A 24,276-nucleotide genomic window follows, 5' to 3' on the forward strand; every position below is an offset into this window, starting at 1 on the left:
ATGGTCTTGATCACATTTTGGGGTCTTGACTACCCACTTCCACAGTCACTGTAAAAGTATGTTCACAGGAGCTGAAGAAAACTGAGGCTGGAAGGGGCCTCAGGAGGTCTGGCCTCTGGTTTTCAGGCAGTCATTGTGGAAGTGTAACGGAAGTTAGAGGAGAGCCAGGGTAGCAGTGTTTATAGTCGTGCTGTATGCACCAGTGTTTATATTGTGCATAGATAGCAATGAAACAATAACTACACAGATCTATGCTGCTTGGGAAGAGCTCAAGCCAGCACGGCCCTCCTCACATCTGAGGCAGGTCTGTGGGGGGAAGAATCACAGGATCATCTTGGTTGAAAAAGACCTTGAAGATCCTCCAGTCCAACCCTTAACCTCACACTGACAGTTCCCAACTCCACCAGATCCCTCAGCGCTGGGTCAGCCCAACTCTTCAACCCCTCCAGGGATGGGGACTCCCCCCCTGCCCTGGACAGCCCATTCCAACGCCCAATAACCCCTTCTGGAAAGAAATGCTTCCTAAGAGCCAGTCTGACCCTGCCCTGGCGCAGCTTGAGGCCATTCCCTCTTGTCCTGTTGCTTGTTCCTTGGTTCAAGAGACTCATCCCCATCTCTCTGCACCCTCCTTTCAGGCAGCTGTAGAGGGCCATGAGGTCTCCCCTCAGCCTCCTCTTCTCCAGACTAAACACCCCCAGTTCCCTCAGCCGCTCCCCATCAGACCTGTGCTCCAGACCCTGCACCAGCTCCGTTGCCCTTCTCTGGACACGTTCGAGTCATTCAATGTCTTTTTTGTAGTGAGGGGCCCAAAACAGAACACAGTCATCGAGGTGCGGCCTCAAACCGAGGTGCCTCAGGGCAGGCCTGTACCTCCCCGTCCAGCGCCCTGTTCCCTCCAGGGAGGCTCCCCCGCGGGGGCGGCGGCAGCAGGCGGCCAGGTGCGAGGGGCGGTCCCGCCCCGGGCGGGGGCCCTGAGGTGAGGGCGGGGGCCGCGGGAGGCGGGGCCGGGGCGGGCACCGCCTCAGCCGGCAGCTGGGGCTCCTGAGGCGGCCGGCGCAGCCCTCCCGGCCGTGGCGGCAGCAGCTCCCGCGGTATGGCCGGGGCTCAGTCCTCTTCCTCGGGGCGGCGCTGCCCCAGCCCTGCCCGGTAAGAAAGGCGGAGCGGGGCCGCATCCGCGCGCAGACAAAAGCCGCGGCGCTTCCTGCCCTCCGCGCTGAGGGGAGCGGGCAGGCGGCGGTCTTGGGGCGGTGAGTGGCCTCACTCAGCCGCCGCAAGGAGCCGCGCGGGCTGCGGGGGGACATGGCTCTCCACGGGCCGTGGGGAGCGGGCCTGGGCGCGCTGCTGCTGCTCGCCTTGTGCCGCCGCGCTGCGCCCGAGCCCGGCGGCGAGGTGGTGCCGGAGGGAGCCTCCACCCTGGCGTTCGTGTTTGATGTGACCGGCTCCATGTACGACGACCTGGTGCAAGTTATCGAGGGGGCATCCAAGATCTTGGAGACGTCGCTGAAAAGACCCAAGAGGCCGCTTTACAACTTCGCCTTGGTACCGTTCCACGATCCAGGTAGGGGCTTCTCGCCGGGGGCCAGGGCGGGGGCGCCGAGGCACGGCACGGGGCGAACCAGGGAGCGCAGAGCAGGTCCCGCTCAGGGCTGGCTTTTCTAAGCGCTTCCAGGGGGCTGGAGCCTGAGCGGTTCTGTCCCGTCCCAGCTGGGCTTGCCGCGGGGGCTCGCTGCTGCGGTAACTCGCCCGGAGCGAGTAACGCTTTCGGAACTCCCTCCGTGCAGGCAAGTACCAGGAGACAGACCTTCAGGACAAGCTGGAGCGGGCTCGAAGTGCATGCACTGTATGCACTGAAGAGTAGTTCAGGGGATCAAATACCTCTCTTAATAATTCTGTTAGGAGGTGAAGTGGCTTCAGTGACCTCTCCAAGTAGAGAACACGCATACTAGTAACGAAGCTACCGAGTTTTTTTAAGTGCCCTCTGTTGGGAATACACATATGAACATACATAATACAGACACACTTTTCTTTCAGTCGTCTTGTTCCCTGTTTAACTTCAGAAACTTGGGCTGAAATGATCTAGAAGCTTCACATGATGTGGGTTTTGGTTTGGGTTCTTATTTCTTTCCCTCACTTTACTTTTTTTTTCCTTTCTGCTGTACATCATGAGTTCCTCTCTTTCAGCATCTGTTTTCTATTCCCTTTCTATCCCTTTTCTCTGACGTCCTCTTTCCTTGTCATATATCTTCTGGTGACTTGAAGAGGAAGTAGCACCAGGATGCCCCAGGCTGGTGATATGTGCTGTACTATGCAGTGAAAACTTCTTTTAAGAAACTAAGAAAAAATATCAAAGAGTGGGAAAAAGCCCTTGAGAATTATCTTTCTGGTTCTAGTTTCCATGGAGTAAGTCAGAATACAATATTCCAGGTCAACTCCTAAGAGTTCAATTTTTGCAGGAATGTCATCAAGTGAAAACAGACAGCCCTTCTATTTCCCCCCAGTCATAGACACCTCTGTTAAAGGATATGTTTGCTGTTCTTATAAATACCTTAAACCAAATGCTTGGAAAATTATAGAAAAACTGGTCTTTGCAAATTTTGCTGTTTTGTTATCTATAAGCTTGTATAGGTTTTTTTATTTTTAATAAGTCTATTGTTGTGGTATCAGAGTGTCCTATCACAAAAGAGTGTGTTTATGTAACTTAGTGGTTTCACTTTGGTGTCGCTTATTTTTCACCCCTCTTTACCTTTCTGTTATTTTATGGGACAAACACATATATGTGACTGAAAGCATCATAACCAAAATATTTACCTTCTTGCTTACTTCTATGTCAAGTGTAGAGCCTAGAACTCTTCTATCCTTTTGGAAAATCAAGCTGATAGTTCTCCTTGGAGCTCTTTTTTCCTTCGATGAGGCAAAAAATCAACATGATGGTTTGCAAGTGTTTTGGTTTTATCTTCTTTCCATAATTACACCATATATATCTTACCTTTCTGCTCACTGAAGTGATTCACTATAAGAATTGATAGTTCTTTTTTTCAGGGGGCTTGGGTATCTATACCAACCGTGAGAGCAAGAAGATGATCTTGCATGGTGCACTTTCAGTTTGCAGGTCTGTGCAGATGGTCCTTTTTTCTTGTGTGTTCCTGGTAGAAAGAAGTTCCAGCTTTTATATCACGGGTAGTTCCAATGCTTAGCTTTCATTGCAGGCCACTTTCAGATACTTTGTTTGAATAGCTACTTTCTTCTTTTCGTCCCACATGTTTTTTCTTCCTCATTTGGTTTTTCTTCTGTACGTTTTCTCCTTTTTATTCCTTTTCTCCCATCTCCCTGATCCTCTTCCTTCTACTGGCTCTTCAGGATCTCTGCATCTGTTACAGACCAATTCTTTTAATTATGCCTTGCAGTGCCACCACCTTCTTGCTCTGTACATACCTCACTAGCAAAAAATCCACTGCCACATTCCTCTCCTTGATTCATGTTTTTTCCCCTCACAGACTTGTTTCCTTGCCTCTTCCCCCATTACCTCTCTTTCCACAAGAGATCCCTTTCTTTGGTAAAAGTTAGATTTCATTCAGTAGAGTAACTGAAACTTAAACTTGCAGAGAGCTGACCTATACAACAAAGAACTGATGGCAAACATATATTGGTGTATCCTGTTACATGTCTCTATATAAGTCTGACTTCCCTGCACAGCCGGAGGGGGCCTTACTTTTTAGCGTGATGGATAACTTGTGAGGTTGTAAAGCTGTTTGAAAGTGGAGAATGTATAATTTTGTCTCAGTTTCTGAAGACTGTTTCTCTCTGTATTTCTTCGAACACACCACAGTCCAGTGTCTTGAATTTTATGGATGTATCAGTTCAGACTGCTGGTAATCTGGTATTTTACGTATGATGATGACCAAGCCTAGGCACTTGCAAAGCAAATGCAAGAAATACTGTTGTGACCAGTTCTTCAACATCTTTTTTGAATCTGTAGAGAAGTAACTTTTCTCAGAAATCTAATGAAAATATTGTTTGGATTGTATTTCACAGTGTCCCATAGACAAGTGGTGTTCTTTCTGAAGACGACTCAACTAAATTGATGAGCATGAGATTATTTCTTTTTTTTTTTCCCCAAGTTGTCTTGTTATTTGCTCAACTGATAATTTTTCTTCAAAAAGAACTGCTCCACAGACAAATTTCCTTGATATTTTTGTGAGATACTGTGGTCCATGAGGCAAATGGGACTCTATAAGGGTGCAGCATGTAGCTGGACCTTAAATCCAAGGAACTTCTCCTTGTATAAAGCTGTCCTGATCCAGATACACTCTTTACTGATAGGTAATTACAGTTTAAAGTTGGTGTAGATTTGACTTAACTCCACTCTTTTGCTAATTTATTTTGCACAGTGTACGCTGAACAGTGCCCCAGTCACTGACTTTGCAGTACTGCTTGATTCCTACTGATTAGTGAAACAGCTAGAGTGCTTTCTAAGCACCATAGAGTTGACAAGGAGAGTGTATTCAGCAGAACTGTACATGAATCTAGCTTGGAAGGGTACTTGACATCACACAAGGTACAACTGAAGGATAAATAATTTGAGTTATTTAAAAATCCTCCTATATTCTACTGGACTACACTGTTGCCGAAGTGCTTCCTACTAATGCTGCATTGTGATATGTCAACACATTGTGGTCTTCGATGGTAGATTTAAATGTAGTGTTACTAGTATTGCAATGGTATTTTGCTCAGGCTATGGTATTTGGTAAAACAGTAATAATGAACAAGTATATTTTTTAGTATGAGACCTTAGGTTTTTGGCATAGAATTATGGCCTACAGAAAAAATTTGTAATGTGTTTTACATTCTGATACCACTGTAACCATCTGGTGGTATGCTGAGATCTTCATTTTGAAAAAGCCTTTTTGTTTGGATTCTGTTTCATGCATAAGCATGTGCAATGCTTTAACAGATTACAGGACTCTTTCTACTGTGGTTTTTCAGTGCCTAAACATGATCACGGAAGTTTTGTAGATAGTGAAAAGGGCTGTTGACATAGAAATCTCTTGCCAGACTTGTGTTCAATGGAAACATGGAAGGGGGGGGGGGAAAAGTCCCAAATTAAGAAGAGTTGGCACAGGAGAATTTTGAATTGGAGCTAAAGTTCAAGATCAGCAGATGCTTTTATAGTTGCATGTTGTGGGTCCTGGTCTCCTACTAACTCCCATTGTATCCTGTGGAAATGGGATTGGACTCAGAATGTCTTTACTTAACATCTGTGGCCAGTTCTGTTTTTTATGCCATTAAGGAATTTTGGAATGGAAAATAAGCCTAAGAGGACAAATTCATCCGTAGTATTTTTATGTAAAGCTGATGGAATTATACCAGTAATAACTCTGACTCGGTGTGATTTAATCAAGTATTCCTTTAGTGTGAATGACTGTTTTATAGACCAAATTCTAGTAATTACTTTTAATTGCAAGACAAATGAAGGGAATATATAACTGGACTTCTAGTGCACAGGATGTTATTTACCTGTTGATAATCTGCATGTCTCTGGTATGACCATCTCCTAACCCTTTTTCTTACAAATCAGGCAACATATTACCTATGTGAGAAAAGGGCAAACATTAATACTGCTTTGTTCAGATGTGAAAATATTATTGAACTTAAGTCATCCACCTAGGGTCACATAGTAAATGTGTAGGAGAACTAGAAATAATTCCCCCCTCCCCCAGGATCCCACTCATCTTTTTTTTTTTTTTTTAAATAAAGCTCTAATTATATCATGGCATAAAGGTACATAATTATATTTAACTATATAACCTGGGGTCTCCTTTATTTAACAGACTTGCAGTGCTATATCCATAACAACGGTTAGACTGCTGAGCCACATACTAGCTTGGAACAAGTTCAGAGGGTCATATGAAGGGTCTGAGAACTTTGGTTTTTGCAGGTTTGATAGTTTTTTTGGGGGTTTTTAAGAGGTTTTAAAGAAGAAATAATGTATTTTCCAGAGGAGGAACATAAGAAATTAAAATTAAGCCTATTAATGGAATAAAAATTTTTCATACTTCCTGATATAATATTGTGGTTTTACAAATGGATAATAAAGGGAGATGGAAAACTGTGCTGAAATGAGAAGTATAAGCTTTCTTTTACATGTTAACTTTTGCCTTGAAAAATACACTTGTGAGTGAAGAATTAATTGTCCTCTGAGTGTAGCAATAAAACTTCCACCTTGCTCAGCTTAAATTCTTCCTGTTTTTAACTTAATTGCAGTGGCTGTGTGGCCAGCCTTCATGCTATGAGCCACCACTTTGTTTCTGCATCTCCAGGTACAGTATCTCTGCCAATTTGCTGCCCAGCGGGTTTCTTGCATCTGACTCTATTGCTAGCTTTTCTCCAGTGTGTGGTCCTGCACTTAGCCTTTTGCATTCTTCTGTCACTTGAGGTTTTTGACCTCAGGCTTTACTCTCAGATTTATGGGTGTCACTATGTAACTTTTTAGGCAAAGGCTGAATGTATATAAATCAGTTCTCTGAAACCTTTTCCCACTTGGGAGAAGTTAAATGGTCCTTCTGGTGTAGCCTGAAGAAAGTGGACATTGTCTTTGGGATTCCTTCTGCTTCCTTTGGCTGGGGCAAGAGATGTTCCAGACTTGGTATGGTTTTCACTAAAGAACAGGAACACAGCTGTGGAAAAACTGTATGGCAGTGGTTTTCAAAGCAGAGAGGACAAGTTTAAGGGAAATGTGGTATTTTATACTGGTATGTGAGTTTACCAGCACCACAGAAGTGGCATTTGTACAAGGCATAGGGGCAGCATGAAGAAAGTCCGGGAGCTCCTGTGGTGTGCTCTTCCCTTGCAGTTCTCCTTCTGGGGGTCATGTAGACCTGTTGGTGTCATTGTGTTTGTGGGTAAGGAATAGCACTTATTTGAGGTTGGTCTGCTATAAGCCATGCTGTGGTGTGGTATAAACATCTGTAGTACTTCAGCGGGTGACATTCAGCACTGTGTGGGTGTAATACAGTGGTTATTAATTGTTTTGAGTACACTAACATAACTAGAGGGGTTAGAGAAGAGGTGGAGAAGGGATATTGCTGATGTTTTATGGTATATCTTTTGCTTAAAGAGAAAGATTCAGTGGGTTGTTGCTGTGTATCAATCTGTTGTATTCTGCAAACCACACAGTGAGTTGGAAATGGGAATCTCTGCTGCTCAGCAACTGAGGACTTGCTGGGTTCTGGTAGGTCTGCTTGGGCAGGGGCTCTTCCTGGCTACATTCAGTGGGTCTCCTTACCTTCCTCAGTAGGTAAAAGTGTTTGAAAGCTGTCTAGTATTTGAACTAGAGAAATTATTATGTTGTTAAGGAGGAATAAACAGCTTGCCATTGAAGTTCCTGGGGGCAGATGTTTTGCAAAAACTGCATACTTATCAAAATCCTGTAGTTTTTATAGGAAGGAAAGAGAAAAGTTACTCCACTCTGGTAAGAGTAAGGTCAGAGGCAAAGAAAATTATTTTCTGCACTTAATTCAAATAGTCATCTTATTTTTAGAGTTGAGTGGGTTTTATATCATTACCAAAATCCAAAGTTGGGGAAAAAGGTGTGCTGATTTAACAAATCCAGTCTCCCTGTTCTGATGCTGCAGCTCTACTGATGATCAGAGTATCACATTAAAGTTGTCATGCTTGTATTTCAGAGCAGTGTTCTTTGGTAGCCTCAAATTTCTGAACATCCTATCTGCAAAACTCAAGGTTATGTAAGGTTTGGGCTTTTTTTGGAGTTGGTTTATTTTGGACTTTCTTAGATATGTAGTGACAGCAATAATGAGTGCATGTCCAAGTTTTGAGTTTTTCTTTCACGTTTTAGGAGACACAATGTAAATTTACAACTGTTCAGTGCTGTCTTGGCAGGTCTGAAGACAAACAGTAGCCAGAATTGGGCATAATAACTGTTAAATCTGCCCTTTTTTACTATAAATGTTGAAGTGTTACTATGACTTATTATTTCACCATTGACAATTTCAGCAGGAAATACTGTTTTCTTAAAGCTCAGATACTGCTTCTATATTGTTGTCACTACTACTCAGTTTTATCGTTACTGTTGTCAGTTGAATGAGTCTGCAATACTGTGTAATAGTGAACAACTTGGAGCTGATAGTCTAAAGCACCTACTGGTATTTTCCATCTCTGTTGAGACTTCTATGGTAACCGTACTGACTGTATGTGAAATAAGTGTTTTGAAGACATTGTTACCCTTAACAGAGACACTGTAATATAAAATCAATTCTGTGTGATTATATGGCTGCTTTCTTGATCTTCTGGAAGGATTTATCTGGGACCCCTCTAAAAGTGGATTACAGAAGACAGTATTGCCAGTGCCAGGAGCTCCAAAATCTGTAAAACAGCCAAAATGTTGTGACATAATCCAAAAGCCTGCTAGAGTGTTACTTAACACCTTATTTTTCTACTGTCTTAAGTCTGGCTGTCCAGCCCTGAAGGTATGCACAATGGTGAATTTTGACTTCTTGAATCTTTTTTTGAAGGGAAAGGATTTTTATCCCTGTTCTTACTTGAAGATACATTGGAGAATGTCTTTTCCTTAGGAAAAAAGGGATAATGCCTCAACTATGTCATTCTCTTCTGCTTTGCATTATGAATTATTTGTCATGTTACACTTGAAATTGTAGCCTACTGAACTTACACAGAAGCTACTTGTATTTTGCTTTGCTATCCCCAGCTCCAAGTGATGACAATTACATGAAAAGCTCTGTAGCTCATTAGTAAGGCATTCCAATATTATTCTGTCCCAGTAATCGTTACTGATGTAGTATAGCAAATGAAGCTTGCTGCTCAGAACTGTATGCTTGTTCTCTATAGTTTTAAGAGTTCACGTGGAGGATACTTTCTCCAGATCACATCCTTCAAGGTGTTGCTGTTTCTCAAACAGCAGTAACTATTGCCATTGCAAACTCAGCTGTTGGGTATGCAACAATGCAGCAAATAATTGCACAGAGTTTTAAATTCACTCCCAAATACAGTGGTTTTTAACGCGAGAACTTTCCATCACTTGTCTTAGAATCTTTACATTACTGTTATCCCTAAATGAACCTAAAAAACCTCTTTCAATTCCTAGTATAGTGGGTTTTCCTTCATATCACTTACTACTTGTATTTTCTGAAGACTAGTAGATAGCAAAAAGTAGACTTTGCTGGAGGGTCACATGCCTTGCTGAGTGATCACACACCACTGCTGGTGATGTGTAGGTTTTGTAACTTCCACTCCAGACACGATTGTGTCTCTAGATCATCTGCAGTGAACTGAATTGCTGGCACATATTGTGCTAGAACTTTTCTTAACCAACGGTGAGCAAAATGAGTTTATATTGAGTCAGTGTTTTGTTACGTGTTTGATGTTTCTTCATCCTGCTGTACCAACTTGTTAGGAACCTCAGAGGTATTTCCATTATGCTGTGTGCGCTTGAGGTCTAGCCTTTTTCTGATGTGTGCTTTATACTTCTTGTGTATTTTGTGTTTATTGGAGGCTGCTTGGAATTTATACTAGAGTGGCTTCAATTCAGTTAGTTGAGGATGAGCTGGATTAAGGAGTATGGAAAAGGAGCAGGTACACTTAATTTAGTTAATGGGCTTTGAATGTAGCCTAAAGAATGACAGGAGGAACCTGGTAGACAGAGAAGGCCCTCAGATGCCAGTTGGTATATATTTTCCAATCAATTATTTGATTTTTGGCATATGCTGTGGACTTTGCTTTTGAAGGAGATGCATACATCAGAGAAAATATTGAGAACATATGTTTTTCAGCTTGCAAATGGCAAAACAATTTCTCTGTTGAAAGAGACATGGTGTTGCTTGATTGGCTCACCATGCCTTGATAATCAACAGCGTTGTTAAGAAATAGGATGGACTTAATGAAATGTGCTCTGGGCTGGCTGCTTCACAGGCTTTCTTTACTACTGCCAGGGAGAATGTGTTTTACCCCTCAATTACATTGAGTATAACTTTTTATAACTATTGCCAGTGTTTAGGATTTCCTGGTTTAGTGTGTTGCGCTGAGATCTGATTTATGGGACCCTTCAGTTATGCCTGTTGTGAATTCATGCTATGCAGTTGTTGGGTGAACTCTGGGTCCAAGATTAGCATTTTGTATAGGGATAGTTTACAGTGTTATATTTTTAAGTGGGATGAGAATGATTTAGGTCATGCATATCCCCTTGTTGTCAATGGTTAAATTTCTCTTGTTGCCTTTTGAAGAACATGTGCAACCTGTTCTTTGGTAGATGCGAGCTGAGCTTTTCTGTGTTTTTGCCAGAGAAGAAGCACAATGACTTCATGTTCTTGAGGGACTGGAATGGGATCATATTATGTCAAGATACATGAAGCTGTGACACTGAAGACAGGATTAATCCCACTTCACTTTAGCCACTTAACTGAAGAATCTCAGCTGAGAGACTAGCTACCCAAAGGCTCTTTCTGTAATTCACAAAAAGAAACTGGCACCTTTATGGAGCAGTTCATTGCTTGTGAATTTTTAAATACTTTGGAGGTCTCATTTGCTGTCATTGGCTGCAAAGAGGGAGCAAATGTTAATTCAGTTGAAGCCCTGAATTTAGAAGGTATGAAGTCAGGTGAGAAATTTTCTGCTTTCTAGCTTTTTCCAGCTCTGGAGCTGAATGTTTGAGTAATTGTCCCTGAGATTTGTTTCATACTGTTTTTCAACCTACCATATGGATACTGGGTGCTCAGATGAGCCTAGCTCACACAGGGGAATAGGTTGTGCCCATACAGTGATGTGCTCCCTGGTTCTGATCTTACCCCAGGCCTTCAGCCCTGCTGAAGACCTTTCCCCGGCAGGGCATTTTGAGCTAAAACTGAGTAAATGCTCAGAGGCAAACTGCAGGCAGCTCCAGCATAAACTGAAGGACTTACTTCTGTGAGTCTGCTTTGCAGAGGGTGTTGGTGGATGCCTACTGATGTGGCTAATCAGAATGTCTTGTATCTCATTTTCCCTTACCACAGGTTGTCAGCAGGGTTTGAACCTTGGGGGTTCAGCAGAGATGGTTCTGTTTAAGCTAAAGGAGTAATACTGGCAGCTGCAAGGCTGATAATCTCTGTGGGTATAAGCCACAAATGGGGGCTGTGATGCACATTGTTAATGTGTATTGCAAATGTAAACAGGCTGTGTGTATTTATGAAGATATGTTACCTTATTGTTCTGTATCCCATGTACTCTTCCATCTTGATTTTCTTTGGCATCCGTAGTACTACTCCTCACAGAGGAGCTCCAGTTGTAGCCCTTTTCCTAAAATATCCTTAGCTGCAGATTTCAGTCTGTAAAACATTACTGGTAAAATATATACATATTTGGAAACGACATGTTCCCAGACACCAAGCCAACAAGCTGCATACATCACATGCAACAAAAGATAACTGGAAGTGTTGAATTTATTTTCCGTAATGTATCCCTATTAGCAGTCTCATCTGTTCACTCTGGAATAGTGGATTCCTTACCATATGCTCTTGGTAATGCAACAGTGTGTGATATTAGGTACAATCAATCAACCACATAAGAGTTCAGAGTCTTTGTATACCATAATGGAACTCCCAAAATAAACTTGAATGTGCGAGTGTTGTGCAGAGAGGATTTGAAATTATTCTTTTGAGGTGCCTGCGTGAGCCAGCTCCTAAAGAAATCAGCTTGCATCCTCACGGCACAGAGCCTGTTGCTGATTGGCAATTGAGAGGGAGTGGGCTTTATCACTATATTTCAGTGCTTCACTGTTGTCAGGGCATCTGTAATGCCTCCTTTCTCTGCTGTTTTTTCCCAGCCATAGGACTACAAAATATAAAGAGAGCTTTAAAAGATAATTTCATGTAGCCTGACATATAGTTGAGCCAAATTCCCAATATCAACCTTATAACTATGGGATAAATTACCACTGGTGGAGCTGTTCTGCATTGAGATGTTACCAAAAGCAGAATAGGCCTTCAGGTTTTCAGACTGGAAAAACCCTGCTGAAGTGGAGTGAGTGGGGGTGGGTTTGCATAATTAAATGAAAATGAAGGAATGTCTTCTGTTGCTATAGTCCCAGCTAAATGTCTGGTCTGTTTGCTCAGGATAGCAGCTCTAATCTATGACTATAGGTTACTGCTGGATTCCTGCCATCTTGTTTAAATTAGATTCATAGCCTGGGGGGGGGTGGGGGGTGGGGGGTGTAAGCAGGAAGCCCTTGCAATTTTCATGCTTTGGTCACCAGTGTATTTTCATGAGCTGAAGTTAAGTGTCTCTGGGGATGCTGAATATCACTGAAACATTTCCTGAGTTCTCTTAAGTGTGCAATGGTATGTCCAAGTCTGTTTTCCAAAGGACAGAGCTTTTTGTTTAGTTAGTGAGGTCTTAGTTCACCGAACTAGTATGCTTTTGCACGTATAATTTATTGAACAGAAGAGGAGGAAAGCTGTGCAGGCAAAATGAAGCCCTCTGCCTTAAAAGAGCTAGAAATACTGTGGTTTCATTTAGGCCTCCATATTAATTTATATTTCTATTTACTAAAAATCCTCAAGAGATGGTGACTTCACAGCTACTGTGTCAGAGCTATTTTTTTAGGCTGTAAATAGGTGACAGGGTTAGGCAAGCACATGGTCTTAGGTAAAAGAGTAATAATAGTTGGAGAACCCACAGACAGACTGATTGCTGCCAATCTTTGGACAAATCGCTTTGCATTGTGGTGCTTCTTTTTCATTTTATGTTGCTTAGCTTGTACAGTACCAACACAATAGTAGTGTGGTTTAATGAGAGATCTTTGGCATCACTGCACACATGCTAACTACAGTCTTTTACCAGAGTTTGAGTACCAGGAAGTACTGGTAGTCCCCAGCGAGTGGCACAGGCAAAACCAAGCCCCAATGTCAGCTCTGGTAGGCTGCTGAAGCAAGACGTGTGCACTGGTTGGGATAACATTTGGACTGCTTTCCTACAGCATTTGGAGATCAGAACACGGTGCTTAGGCAGTAGTGTGTGTCCGGGAGTGTTGCCTCCTCATTTAGCAAGATATATTACTTAAAAGCCTACTTCTTGGTGTCTTACAGCTTTTTAGATGTGGGAGTTTTTTCTGGTGTTTTGGGTTTGTTTCTTTGTTTTGGTCATGTCTTCCTCTTTTGTGTGTGTGTTTTTTTTTTTTTAAATTTTACATAGGCTGAATCAAAGCACAGGGAATTCATGTGACTTACTCCTGAGTCAGTCCTCTGTGTTAACCACAAATGCACAAATCACTTATTTGTCCCTGAAATGTTTATTCCTCGTTTTCCTTTCTTTCCTAATCTGTCAGACTCCCACATCTTTTTATCTTCGTTGTCTCTGCCTTCAGCCCATCCTTTCCTCAAAATTTCCATTGACCCTTTTCAGAGGTTCAGTGTCCCTTCTCAGCACTCCCCTCCTTTATCTCAAGATTTCTTGGCTGTCTGGAATTATTTTGCATACACAGACTGGATTCTGGTGATGAAATGTGTTACTGCTGAAGGCAAAATATTCTTGCTCTGAAATAAGTGCTGTGTTAGTTCGTGCAGGAGATGATGGAGAAATCTTTTCCTCATTGCTTTCAGTGTGTCTGGTGGCTGATGTTTGCCTTAGCGTGAATGAGGGTGGTAGCAAGGAGAGGTATTGTTCTCACTTTGCACACTGGCCATGTGAATGTTTCTAGAGTTTGTTCTGGGTCTGAATTGGACCAGCTGACTCTGATACTTTTCTGTAATTCTGGTTTTCTGTAATTCTGACTGAATCTGTGGATTTACATTTTCTTAAAGGTGTAGCTGTGTTGCCTGAAAAAATTACTGCTCTGCGCTGCTATCTGGTTTCTTCTTTGATCCGTTTTCTGATCCCCAGCCACGAGGATTCCAGGTTTGGGATTCCAGGTTCACTCCAAAGTGATCCAGATTAGCAGAAACTGCTGAAACACTTTGTGTTTGCTAGCTTGGTTAGAGTGTTCATGACCCACTTTGGTGCTGAGCAGAGGTGGTGAGACTTGTGTTAAGGCAGATCTGGAGAGCATGGCTGACTGTTGGTTGAGCTGGCATAGCTGCAGTGGGGAGGGAATGAACTGAATTGAACTGGAAAGACTGAGCTACCCAGGAGCCATGTGTGTGCAAATCTAGGTGGACTCTGTGAATGCTGACAATGGGAGGAAAAAAATGTGGCTGCTTTGTGTATCAAGCTTTGTTCTAAATATCCTGTTGTTGCTCATGCTTAGGGTGTGAAAAGTGGAGATCATGTCACTATTGTAAAAACCCAGCGCTTTCCCCACCCCTGAAAGTGTAATTGAATATCGTTCAGTTATCTACAGTGAGTCATGTATATGAAGATAAAATCATGTGTGTGGCTAAATTGCATTTTAAAGAATTCGGCAATGTTATCACTTCAAGCAAATCTTTTAAGCTCCTGGTGGTTCAGCATAGCCACTATACTGCTACATACCTGTGTTTTTTCTTTTAGGGGGAAGACACAGAAATACTCTACAGTGTAGAGTTGTGTGGTAGCTTATGGAGATGGAGCTCTAGCTTAGAAAGTGGTATGGGAAGATGAATTTGTTTCTGTAAAGGGCATGAGGGAAGTAGCTTAAGAGATGCTGTTGCATGCCTACTTCATAGGGATGAGTCCTGTTTTGTAAAGAGATGAAACAAGCAAACAAGAAAAGCCCTAAATAAGTGAATCATGTTTTGAAGTAACTCTTTAATTTGCATAAAGCTTGTTTAGAGGCAGATTTGAGGTGCATAAAACCTTTCAAACTTTAGAAATTTTGGCTGTGGATATTTGTGTGATGGCTCAAGCCCATCTCACCTTTTGTGTTGTAGCTGCATAGCCTTAAACAGTTTCTTAGTTACTTGCAATGAAATGTCCCATTGTGTGGATATAAAAGACACTTTTTCCACTTTGATATTCTGTCTGATTGAATGCGTTTTGATCTCAGTTAACATGCAGTAAATCCAGAGTAATTCCATTACAGCCAGTGATGTTTGTTTGGATTTACACCAGCATAACTGAAGTCGGAGTCTAGCTTTGGTTGTCTGCTTTCTTAATTTGCTGAATATTACATATTTCCCAAATACCCTTTCACATCTCCTCTTCAGACCTTGCTTAGTCCTCTTACTTTCCCAGATTCCAAGAGTAACAATGTAGGTGAAATTTACTTGATCAAAGATTGTTTAAGCAGGGTCTGTTTTTTATTAGCTCAGCTGTTTTTCATTTTTTCAGCACTGTTTGAAGTTTCATTGTACTCAGGATAGGGTCTGAATTCATCATGCCTTTCCTACTTGACTCAATTTTGTCAATTAGAAGTGAGGTGTTTTAAATTATAGGTTGCTCTCTGACGTTATCAGTAAGGATTGTATGCCTTGGTGATATTTCAAAGCAGTTTTTAATTCTGAAGATCAGAAGAAGGAAAAGGTTGTGCTTTAGGGCACTACTGTTAATCAGCAACACAATGTGTTTGAAAGAGGTTAGTAAATGTGAGATGTGACTTTGGAGAACGGGGTGAATTAATTTTTTCCTGGTTTTGTTTATATTTCCTGACATTATACTAGCTTTGTAAAAGTGTACTCTGAACTTCATTGCAGAGTATTTTAATTTATCATATGTGAGAGACATCTGGAATTTCATCGGAGTTATTTTGTCAGTTAAATTGGGTTTATTATTAAGGTTAGATGTTTGGACAATTTTATCTGTGTTTATATAGTTTAGCTGGTATGCTGGGGTCTTGGTCCAGATAATCATATCAGAAATGAATCCATAACATTTGTATTAACATCTTTACAGTTGGACCTCTACTGTTACAGTATCTCTGCCTTCATATGATGATAAATAATTCTGCCTGGAATATTCAGGTCTTAGTGTAGGGATAAAGAAAGGATGGGATATGGGGAAACCACCACCACCTTCACAGTTTGGAGACTTTGAGTACGAACTCTGACCAATTAAACAAAACACTTAAGAATGTTTTTGTATACATTCTGTTGTTTTTGATATGATTTTTCACTATGCTTAAGTGTTTTCCTGAGTGAGGCCCTGAAGATTTGCCTTGGGCAACAAAGGGAATCTTTGACAGAACTAGTGATTTAAAGCTGAATGATACAGTCTTAATAATTTAGATGCCCTTTTTGTACTGCAGACACCTGAACAAGAGCTTCACAGAAAGACTGAATCACTGTTCATGTCTGTACCTGAATCTCTCCTAAACGCCATGTAGTGACAGTCTTCACCGTGACTATACCAGTGGACAGTTTGTAAAAACAGATGGTTCCTTGATCCTGCAGAATGGACTGTTTAAAGAGTTCGTCATGCACTTCTGGTCTTTGTTCCTTGGCATTAGTGTTCAAGAAAGGTAGCCTGGCTATTAACATATGTAGGAATTTCACAGTGGTTTGTGAATGCCATTAAGAACTGCATATTTTTCTTGTGGTTTCAGCTGCGTTTTGGATGCAAGCAATAAGGCATAAACGAGAAGCTCTGAGCAGCTGTAGCACAGCCATCAGTTCATATACCTGTGCTTCCTTCTTAGAAAAGATTGTGCTATGGGCTGGACAGCTGCTCTGGTTTCTCGGGCAGTGCGTGGTGGAAGCCTCATGGCTGGAGTGAGAAAGTTCTTGAGAGGATCTTCAGAAGCAGAAAGGAAGTTGGCAGAGGCCACCTTTTGAAGAGGCTGCTCTTTGAGGAAGAGAAGCTATTAGATTATCATGTGCTGTCCTGAGGCCTGAGACTTGCAGGAGGCAGTGACAACCCCCTGAAGGGGGTGGCATTCCAAAGTATGTTTTCTTCAGATCTGAACTGCTTATGCTGTTTAGAAGTGTCTGGTTAAGACATTCCTTTTCTAGGACTGCACTTCCTCGCTTTACGACAAGGTTATGCCTGGACAGCATAACTAGCAAACCAGAGCTCTCATCACTACCAGACCTTTTGTTGGAAAAGTGTGTAAGCGGAGGTGAAGTGGGCCATTGGAGATTCAGTGTTGAGTGGCTAGATGGCTGGGCTATAGTCTTGTTGACTGTGGAGGACATCAGGCATGATTTGGTACTGGAGGTCATGCCAGAGAGACCTTGCAGCAGGAGCACTAAGCAACCCACACCAGAATGAAGACAAAATCCAATCTATGAGGGCAAGATCAATCTATTTTAAGGCTAATTTCAGCTAGAAGAATATATTCTGTCTGAGATGTATAACTAGTGCTCATGTTCTTTAAAGAAGGATGAGTGACATGCACTGTGTGACTGTTTGGGCCACTTAAGTTATTAATTTATAGTCTATTGAAAATTATTCTTTTTCCTTTCTACCTCTAATGGTGTAGAGTTTTTAGATGAGTTGTTTTTTAGCACTGATGGAATCTTACCAAGCTCTCATAATGTAAAAAAAGTTTCCATATTATATGCTAAAGCACTTTGCTCTGAAGAGGCTGAGGTGTGCTCACTTGCCAACTCTGATATGATGATAATGGTGAACTACTTGAGGGTGGACATTGCTATAGTAACAGCTAGAACAACTGCCGCTGTTTAAGTCTTAAGTCTTGATGATGTTAAAAGACTAGATGTATTGTGTCAGTCTGACAAAAAGAATGAGACATGAGAAGCCCATGGAAAATGTAAAATAAACACTGAAAGCATGCCCTTATCCATTCAGTTCTTTGCTGGCACGGATAGGGTGGGAAACTGATAACAGGGCAGCTGAAAAGGCCATCAGTTGAGAGCAAACTGCAGCTGATGAGATCAGCTTGTGAGCCCCTTTATTTCTACTCAACAGTGGTGAGTGACAAAAAAATCTTGGATTGCACACTTCTAATGTTCATGGGTGGCATCCTCGGTTGATGTACTTGACTGCCAGCTGCAGCAACTAAGAAATTAGCCACACACCTTTCACTTGTGTTGACTCACAAGGGAAGTGGTTACCACTTAAAATATCCCAGCATGAATTCTCAATGTATTTGAAAGCACCTGCATATTCAGAGAGTGTCTACATTGTGTCTGGAAGAAAATACGCTTTTGATTGACCTACATAAACAGTACAAGTCAGGTTGTAGCATTGATTTTTGGAGCTTGATGGATTCGTGGCCACAGATCCAAATTGTCCAAAGAAAGCTTTGTGCTCTGTTTTTCTAGTAGTCAGCTGAGTGCATCTTCTTGGACCAGGCCAGGCAGAAGGTGAAATTGGGAAATACAGGGATCAAGGCAAATGGGTTAATCTAAGCTAATTTCTGTCTAAACACAAATAATGGCTTTATTGTGAAAATTTTTAAAAGATGAACAAACAGGAAACACGATTTCTGCATAATGTATTCCTGTTTAACCTATTCAACTCATCCTCATGTGAGAAGAAAAAGATTGGTTTAGTTAGGGTAAAAAAGTTAATGTCCTCATCTTTTCCTCCTCACATCTGCTTTTTGAATTAGTTTGGAGTATGCTTGCATTTTTACACTAGTAAAACACGGTGGAATTTTATAATCCACAGATAATATTTAATGTTTCCCTCTATTCCACAGCTTCCTAAAAACTACCGAACACTCAAACCTGCATCAAGAGCAGAAATATTCTCATCATTTTCCTTTTTCTTCTTCCAAAGTAATGAAACAGCTTTCCTATAGCCATTAACCTCCTGGTCTGTTGAGGCATCCCACCACACATTTGGATACACAATGTCATGTTCTCTGTGTTCAGTGCCAGGGCAACGAGCCCTCGCACAGGGGCGATAGAAATCTGCACAGAATGTGCTTCTGCTCCTGCCAATGCTGCTAACTGCAGCCAATTGTGCTGAACTGTGGTGTGCAGATAAGTGTGGGTAAATCTGGATGGATTAGTAGCTACTCAGTTAAGCTGTCATGAATCTTGCTGCCTAGAGTTATTGCTTGTGTAGAAGAGTTGGCAAAAAGGCAATGTATTTGTAAGTAAGCTGCCAGTGAAAAGGAAACAAATGCTGCTTCTGGGACTTGTAGATGGCATCTCAGCACTACTGTAGGCCAAGTGGCAGTAACCTAGATGTATCTGTTATTTCTGTGAGCTGTGCTTTGTGGCTTTAAAATTAGTTTCTTGTAAAACACTGCTGGTGGCTTAATTTTTGGCTGCCTTCTCACATGGGTAGCTGCTTACAGAGGGAGTGAAGACACTGCTCTGGAGTGCTAGTGGTTAGCAAAGACCTGCTTTACCTGCTCAGAGGGTGGCAAGGGGTGATGGGTAAAGCTGAGGGTGTTTATTTTCTTGCTGTGGAGTCCAAAACATCAATAGTCTATTCAGCTTTAATCCATACAATTTATGAAAGCCTTGTATCTTGTCTGTGGAGACACTAGCAATGTCCTTCAGCTTAGTAGGGCAGCATTGTCTACTTTGAATACTTCTCATGCTCAAGAGATTTTAGGCAGAGTCTGAAGGATGATGATGACTGATCAGTGACTTCTAGGATGCTGGCTCCTGATGGAGCTACCTCATGCCGAGATGGTGACATACTCTGTGTGCATGGTTGAGCTATTGGTGATGAAACCCCAGAGCTGCTGTTTCACAGCTGGAGAAGCAAGCTGAAATAGGGGCTTTCTGAACAAGTGCACAACTCTTTCTGCCTTGGTTCTCTTCTAGTCTTTTCTCAGGTGATTTTTAAAATTATGTTGTTGTATTATGTGTTTTGCTAGCTGAGATCTCAATTTTATATACCAAGTAACTGTTAGCAGAAATGATGCTTAGACATGTATTGGGGGATTGTTTATGTACCATGGAGCTTACATGAGGTCAGTGAATTTGGAGATTTTCTTTAAAGTGGTAAGTAAACATGTCTGGCTTGCAACCAAATTCATAGCAACAGAGTCAGAATCAGACTTCTGTGCAACAGGATTTATTAGCAAATATTCTTGGAGATTAATGTGTGCCTACTGTGGGGACAAGTTCTGGATTTTGATTGTTCCACCAGATTGAAAGGATGAAGTAGGTACAATGCTGCCGCAGGGGGAGAAGAATGTTTTCTTACTTCCATGTGGTTGTTAAATGGCTCTCAGCAGCTAAACCTTTGGACTGCAGTGTGCCAGTTGGGAGAGTTGGCTATGTGGCTGATCCTCCTCTGTACAGCCTGCGCTGCTGTTCCAGGGTGAGAGCTGGGAAGAAGCAGGAGCCACACCACGAGGCATTTTCACTGGTTTGGCCCACAGAAAGGAAGGAGACACGTAAGACTGTCACCATCAAGCTATTCTGGCAGATGTTCCTCAGCCTGGCCATGTGACTACTCTCCCCTCTCCTGGGGGTTGTGGTGGTTGTTTGAGTCTGGTTCCCTATAGTTCTGCAGTAAGTTTATCCCTTACTGGATGATTTCTGCTGCTTAAAAATGTTTTTTTGGTGCCTTTTAGAAAATTACACAATACAAATGATACAGGCAAAAGTTAAGGGATGGGAGAGCTGCTTCTAAATGACTTGAGAGTTACCAAAGTACACAGTGTTCTCTAATGAAGGTTTTGAGAGGTTTATCTGGCCATAAAAAAACTTGCTATAACTTTCCTTTTAATTTGGCATTTAAATCCAAACCATATTTTTTAAAAATAGAACTAAAATGTTTCTGTATCCTCTTCTGCCCGTATTGGCTCTGTCAGATAAGCAATTCTGCATTTCTGCAGTTTTTCCCCATTGTTTTCTTGTGCAATACTTCAAGAGGCCAGGTTGGAAGGGGACCTCAAAATCATCTTGTCCAATGCTGTCAAACAGCTTCACCAGGAGTAGGAAATGTGTCTAAGTGGAAGTAGAAAATGAATGATTTGTGGAGTCTTCACTGTTAAAATGAATAACTTTTTTTAAAGAACAAAAAAGTTCACTTTAACCTGGGTACACCAGTAACTGATCTTCTTCTAGTATCTTTTAAATAAATGCTTTAACTGATGCTTCTTTATTCACAGCACTATTTGGGGCACTGTTGAACAACTGTTGGAGCTCTGGGGGTAATATTCCAAACAATATTGTCAGAGTGAATAATCAGTGTACACAGACAGTGTTAGAAGCTGTAAAATTCCACGTTCTGTCAGCTGCATATGGATTTGTTTTGTGAAGTGGACATTTATTTAGAATGATGCATGGAGATGTGAATTTGCAGTTATAATGGCTAAAAGGAAACTGGGTTGTTAATGGTTTTACTGTGGTAATCCTTTAGCAATTCATTTTATAGGGTGAGACTTGGAGGAGAGCTGGGGCCTGTTCTAACTGAAATCAATAAAAACTGTCATTGGTTTTAAAAGAAAGCAGATGCCTTTGTAATAGTAAAACAAAAGAATTTTTGGTGCAGAATAGTGGGAATTTTGTACCGAATGTGACACAACTTCCTTCTATTAACAGCTGGTCTCATATTGCTTTGTTTTTGTTATGCTTGGAAATATCCATTCTCAAAGGATGGCAACTGGATACATCATAGTATTTTATAGTATTGAAATGATGTTCGTGTATGTGTATACATGTGTGCACGCACACACAAGATGTCATCTCATAGAAGCCTGATTTTATTCTCTTAGAATCTCCTAGAAGAAATCTCTTTGGTTATTTCTTTGTCTTCTTTTGAGAGACAGGTGGCTTGGCATGAAAACTGAGGAAAAATTATTTAGTTGTGTTTTAATTATGCAAGTGTAGGTACGTCTGTGGTTAGAATGCTATCTCTCTTTGTTTAGGGCTAATTGATCAATTATGTGGTCTGCTGATAATTTTCAGAGCAAAACTTATTTAAATAACATTTCAAGGATTGTGTCTGGCATTTGAAGGAATTTTGGGTCAATCTTTTACTTTTCTGTGTTTCTTCTGTCCTCTATGGAGGAAAAAACCCTAAAACTTACCATACTGTATGAGCTTTGTATCTAACAGTTGTGCTGTTCTGCTTTGTCCTAGGTTGGGTAACTTCCTCTTGTCAAAGAAACCCTAACAGACCCATTTAAATATGATACACAATATCCCATCCATGATTAAAAAAAAAAAAAAATCTTTCACCATGTGAGGGTATTACTGGAACATAAGCCCATTAAAGAATGGCATAGGATTAATATGGTAACTTATTCTGGAAAGTCCTTGTTTCCAGGTCTCTTGAGAGTTTTAAGCACCAGTTGATTAGAGCTGTGGTCTCCATAAAGCTTGCTAGGAGAATGGCTCTTTCAAGAAAACATTGACTTCTGGTTTATTAATAACTGGGCAGTAATGGCACACATTAAGTACTGCTCCTGACTTGGGATTTTGCTGTATGATACATAGCGTGAATGTAGAGTATTTCTTGTCATCAGGGACTGAGCAGTGCTGGATTGTCCTGCTCTCAGGATGCTCAAGTAACTATTGGTAACTTTATTTACTTACACAGTCTGTTTTTATGTAGATGTGGGTGCTGAGTGCATTAGTAATTCCATACCCTTCATGAAAGCAATGTGGCTGCAGTTTCGGCAGGACAGACCCAGTTGCTTTTTTGATAGTTTTGATTATGTCTCATGATCAAAAAGCTGACTTGGCTTGAGTAAGGTAGCCCTCTCCAAGGATCTTCCAAGTCTCTTTGAAGGAAGTGGTCTGTGAATATAATCTTCCAAGCAGCAGACGATTTTAATTAGACTTTGTAATTGGATTCTTCTATTCTGGAAAAATAAAAAGCTGTGATTATTTACCTTTTTTCCCCTGTGATGAGTTATACTTGGGGACACGGTGGGAACCAGAGTCCAGTGAAGAAAGAGAAGGAGCCTTACGGGTGAGCTTGTGGTAACCTGCAGTGCTAAGAGGCTCCTGATGGTTAAGCTCAGCTATTCCCAGCCTGCAGCAGTGCAGCAGCAGTGTGGGCAGCAGCTCAAACTGCATCTTTCCTAGATGCTGCAGTAAATAAGTTCATTTTGTAATGCAATACTAAGTATAAATTGGTTTTAAATAGTGTTTGATTCAACTTCAATGTGTTAAGGTTATTAATCACAAAACAGCACTGTGAAATTTGTAGTTGCATTCATTCCTGCACTATTCTTTAGTGTAAGTTGTGTCCAGCCCTGTTACAAATGTTGAAGGAGTATTGCCAAAATACACAGAGCAAGAGATGAGACAGAAATAGACCTGGACTGAACTGGAGTTCAGTCTGGAGAAAGAATTTAAAGAGCATTGTGCACTGAATTTTACTCAGTTCAGATTGTTGTTAACAAGGAGAAATAAACAAAACCAGAAAGTAATCTGATGACCTTTTCAGGTGTTCGGTGTGAGTTAAGAGTGTGGGCCAGCTTCAGTAACTGCCTGCTGCTCCCATGCTGTACAGTAAGGAAGCCATGGCTGTAGTCCTTATCAGCTGTTTAGTCTTTACTCTAGACTAAGGAAGTGAATTAGTCAAAGCTTGTATGATGTATAGCATCAACATATGCTGATTTTTTTTTTTTTTTTTTTTTCCTTTCCTTTCTCATGTCTGCTGGTGCTTTGTCTTCTTAGAAAAGGAGCATTGTGAACTTCTGTGCTCTTGGCAGTACTGGAGTGACAAGCATAAAACCAAAACCCACTGGGTGCAGAAGAGATGAGTAAGAGCATGGGCAGCAGTTCTGTATGTACTCATTTTACCAGGATGGCTCAAGGCTTGAATGTAGGGGACCACCTGGTTATAAGACTTGTGTAATCTCCATGACTCTTCCAGTCCTTTGGTCTCCCTTAGGGACTCTCAGCTGAGTTGCCAGCTGTGGCTGTTTTTTTTTTTGATTTGCGTAGTCATCCATTGAGAGCTTGCTAGACTAGCCAAAGTCATTTCAGAAATGATGGCTGCTGGCCCCCTGCTGAGAACAGACCTCCAGGGCTGGTCAGAGAACCAAAGGGAGGGAGGAAGAAGGTGGGTCTCTTGCGGATGCCAGGATTTCAGGATGTTTGCTTGTCCCCAGGAAGAGGAAAAAAAACCCCAGAAAACAAAAACCACCAAACTTGTTTTGTGTCAATCTTATTAAATTTGGGACATTTAATGGCCACTGGCATTACTTTACATTTTAACCACATGGAGTCAAGTTTTCTTGTCTCTTTGCCTCTTATTTGTGCACCAGCAATAAACAAAATCTTCTGATGTAACAGTGGAACCAGAGTGGATGTACAAGTGAATTATTTTTTCAGGACAAAAATCAACCTGCTTTTTTCTTATTTCCAGCCCGAGGCAGTAGACTTTCTATCAGTGGTTCCATGGCATATGTGATGTAGTGCCACCCATGCTAGGGGCTTCAGAAGCTCTGAGTCTGTTTTGTGCATCACCCATTTAAGAGAGAATTTGTAGCAAATCTAGGTTTATTCTAGTGGTCTCTGGGTAGAAGAG

The 24,276-nt window shown here is 41.5% G+C and overlaps 1 protein-coding gene across 1 annotated transcript in view; it reads left to right on the forward strand.

Annotated features, from left to right (window-relative positions):
• Positions 1-1,279: 1,279 nt before the first annotated feature.
• HMCN1 (hemicentin 1) overlaps positions 1,280-24,276 on the forward strand; it is a 211,555-nt gene continuing 188,558 nt past the window's right edge. The window contains exon 1 of the mRNA XM_074907071.1: positions 1,280-1,558. Coding sequence (XP_074763172.1) covers positions 1,300-1,558 — 259 coding nt within the window. The 5' untranslated portion in view covers positions 1,280-1,299. The remainder of the gene's footprint in view (positions 1,559-24,276) is intronic.

The sequence above is a fragment of the Athene noctua genome, chromosome 5 (assembly GCF_965140245.1).
Source record: "Athene noctua chromosome 5, bAthNoc1.hap1.1, whole genome shotgun sequence".
NCBI lineage: Eukaryota > Metazoa > Chordata > Aves > Strigiformes > Strigidae > Athene > Athene noctua.